The sequence below is a fragment of the Macroventuria anomochaeta genome, assembly GCF_010093625.1.
Source record: "Macroventuria anomochaeta strain CBS 525.71 unplaced genomic scaffold BU25scaffold_6, whole genome shotgun sequence".
Classification (NCBI taxonomy): domain Eukaryota; kingdom Fungi; phylum Ascomycota; class Dothideomycetes; order Pleosporales; family Didymellaceae; genus Macroventuria; species Macroventuria anomochaeta.
The window spans coordinates 923,471-927,030 of NW_022985367.1; the positions used below are offsets into that span (position 1 = coordinate 923,471).

Consider the following 3,560-nt stretch of genomic DNA (forward strand, 5'->3'; position numbering starts at 1 on the left):
CAGATCGCTCGGTACTGATCGTACCAAATATACTGAACGTCCGAGTATACTGATCGTCCGAGTATACTGATCGTACCGAGTATACTGCCCGTACCGAGTATACTGCTCGTACCGGGCCTAACTGCTCAAGTTGCTCGACTGAGATTGATGATCATACTGAGTATCGCCAACGCGGCCTCACTGCTTGGGTCGATCGATACTACAGTTCCTCGGCTCCTCTCGTATCGTTGCGTAGTCCTGTTCGTTCAGTGTTCACTGGGGTACAGCTGCAGTGTTAAAAACACCGCCAAAGTGAAATTACACCGCACCTCCGTGTAAAACAACTGATTTACACCGCATGTAGGTGTGTTTACAACTGTACATAGTGTAATTCACCTTTCTTAGATGCATCCTCGGACTTGCAACTTCTATCACAGATCCACATATGTGGTAAGGCCAGAATTTTGAGAGTAATTCCTGAATTATGAATATAGGCTTTGTGTATATAAACTTCTTTGCTTGCTGTTGCAGGTAGAACGAGATCTAACGTTGCCCACTTTGCCCCTGCTGTTGAGTCAACCGCTTAGTTACTATGCTTACGTGAGTACGTGCGTATAGTAGATTGATGCTTAGACAAAGCCTTGCTCTGCAACAGTAAGGTTCTCGCTAAGGGCATCTGTGGCCGCGGTAGCTGACTTGATCGCAGCACTATTGTATCGGCGTGCTCTCTGTCGCCTTCATCGTCTTCATCGGCGTCAGAGGCATTTTCCAGTCCATACTGCTCTTTTGCCCATGCGTGCGTAGTCCTTGCGTCAACTATAGACCACTGTGATTTGGCGTTAGACCTTCGTCTCCTTGCCTGTACCAGCTCAGCAAATTTCGAAGATATGCTCTGGCGGCAGTCTGTGTTGGGGTACTTCTGAGCCATATCTCGGAACTCTTTTAGAACTCCTATAGGCCAAGGAGTCTTTGGGTTTGGCCAGATAGCCTTTGGAAAGATATAGGTAATGTCTGAAACATCCCAGAGTTTACATATCTCGTCTATACACCTTGTAACAGCTGACGTAACAGGGTATAAGGCGACATCAGCTGTGGAATCCTCGTCTTGCGTCTCTAACGTTGATTGCGTTGTCTTGTCCACCGCCACCTCTCGTAACAGTTGGTTTTGGGGTGGCTCTACTTCTTGAACACCCCAACTAAGGCTGCGGATGAAATTGTTGTACTCAGTCTGTGATAGGCTGCGGAAAAGTTCGTTAAGCTCCTGCAGTTTTCCAGTTGTTGCGCTTTCGCATGGCACCTGACTGTGAAGATTGTTGAATGTTTGATTAGGGAGAGTTGAAGTCTTGGTGCGCCCTCTGCAACCCCTCTGGCTTATTTTGGTCACGCCATATGTACTCCTCCCGCTTGGATATTGGCCCGCGTCAGAGTATGTAGTGACACTGCCTGGTAGCACTGAGTGAGGGTTCTGTTGTCGATGGAAACTGGAAGGCCTCCCACTGGCAAGGGCCAAATAAGGGGTTGAACGCCTTTGCACACTCTGACTGATATTCCACTGTGGTTGTTCCTGACCTAACTGCTCGTGTTCTGAGACACTGTCTTGCCTGGCGTGAAGTGGCAAAGATTGCAGCCGAGGTGGTGGTGAGGCAGTGTCGGTACCTCTTTTGCACATCATGCATACCCCAACGTGGTTTTCAGGGAACTGGTCGAGCGTGAGCATCCTCCGGCAACCGCCCACGCAATACAGCGATTGACCTAGTTTTGACGCTCGGGTACGACGAGGTCGTTGTGCCAGTGACAGATTGTCGTCTGCGTTGGGGGAAGTTGACCTATCCGCAGCTTGTTGTCGTTTCTTTAAGCCTAAGCTATGTGTCAGACTAAGCCTTGAGACATAGCAAGAGACGTACCTTTATCAGAGCGGAGACAGGCCTTCCTGCGGTTTGTCCATGTAGTTCGTAGGGCCCATTTGATAAGCCAACCGCCATCGAAGTATTTGGTCAAAGGCCAGGCACAAGCAACATACTCTCTCATTATGTTGTACTCTAGTGGAGGTATGTCGTCAAACTCTCGGATGTCTTGAAGACGCCATTCTATATCGCAGGCTGCTCGAATTGTCCTCTTCCATTCCCTTTCTCCTCGCGGATCTACGAATTGCTTATAGTCTTCCTTTGGGATGAGGACACCCACGTAGGCAGCTACATACGCCGCAAGCAGTTTGAAGTCCCCAGATTTAGGGCGCCTGCGGCGACCGTGTGGTTCTAGTATCCTCATATGCCCATTTCTGGCCTTTGGCGGTTCAAAGGTTGTTGGCAAAAGTCGCGAGTTTGCTGTAGTAGACAGCTCGTCTGGTTCGCTGCTGGAGTTCATTTCACCCACAAAAGACTGAGTTGGTACAAACGTATTGGTAGCTTGTCCACGCAGTGTGAAGAGACAAAATGCTCTAGAGGTTGGACATGACTACGCAGTGAGTTGTCACTAGCAGTAGCGTGCTGCGGGTTCCGATAAGCTTTGTGATGCTGAAGGACTGCAGCCGTCAGCAACCTATAAGCAGCTCTTGCCCCAACAAGTCGCTATCTAATTAGAGCTGAACGGGCATCAAGACCAACTTGGCTGGCAGCTCCGCAGATAGCGAAGCCAATTACATGACAGCTATACAAGTCCGTTAGCCGGCAAATCTGACATCCTAGCGGCGCTAAGCTTAGAGTTTAGCTTTAATGACGCTTTAGTGCAGAGGAGTACGTTTTGGCGCATATGATCAGCAGAGCTAGTGCTGCGAAGTGCGGGGTCTGTTAAGCATTCATCATCTTTACAGGATGGTGTCGCAAGTGCGTTAGCTGCAGTAAGCTCAATTGGGTTCTAACCAGTCCACGACGTAGATGCACATACAGCGCCGTTTAGAGCTCATTCACTGTACGTTAGATGCGCCGGCACTATGTACCAACCCAAGGTAGTCGTCTGAGGTACTGCCTGCTGTTGAAACATGAAAGTCTCTAGAACATCTTCTCAGCAGAAGTCGTGTTCGCAAGGTGTTGTAACACCACCAAATGCCATTCAAGATGCCCCTCAATCAGTTGCCACTAGCAACATAACCAATGGGCACTCCCCAGGTCAAACGTCGCTAGGCAAGGTCTTCCTTGATAGACTGAAATACGCGAAGTAGAGCAGTCCACACAAAGCATCATGATGCCTTCCGCCAACGGGCGGCGCTAACACTATCTTTGTCAAGAGTGTCCCTAGCCCTTGCCTCTCACATGTGGACTGATCAGCAGTACTCCACGTTGTGAAAGGCTCTACGCCAGTGGCCCCTAAGACTGCCCCTATAGCTGTCAAAGGGTGGTGTGCCAAAGGCGCGTAGCATCGAGAGATAGGCCGCTCCAAGCAAAGCATTAAGTAAGTTGTAGAGCCCCCAGTGTTAAAAGCCCCCAGCGTCGAGAGCCTCTGTTGGAAGCAAGTATGAGCCCCAACCTCGCCCATACCAGTCGCTGACAACCGTCAAGAATTCAGCGTCCTTTGCCCTCTGTACCCTGCATAGTACGGAGTATTGATCATCAACTGCGCAGCACCATTTGAAACGCGAGCGATTG

General features: G+C 49.7%; 1 protein-coding gene across 1 annotated transcript; it reads right to left on the minus strand.

Annotated features, from left to right (window-relative positions):
• Positions 1-562: 562 nt before the first annotated feature.
• Positions 563-2,343, minus strand: BU25DRAFT_419232 (uncharacterized protein; the record flags this gene model as incomplete). The annotated part of the gene is made up of 2 exons (XM_033707920.1): positions 563-1,836; positions 1,884-2,343. 2 exons carry the CDS (start codon positions 2,341-2,343, stop codon positions 563-565), a joined length of 1,734 nt encoding a protein of 577 aa, XP_033565110.1.
• Positions 2,344-3,560: the final 1,217 nt, after the last annotated feature.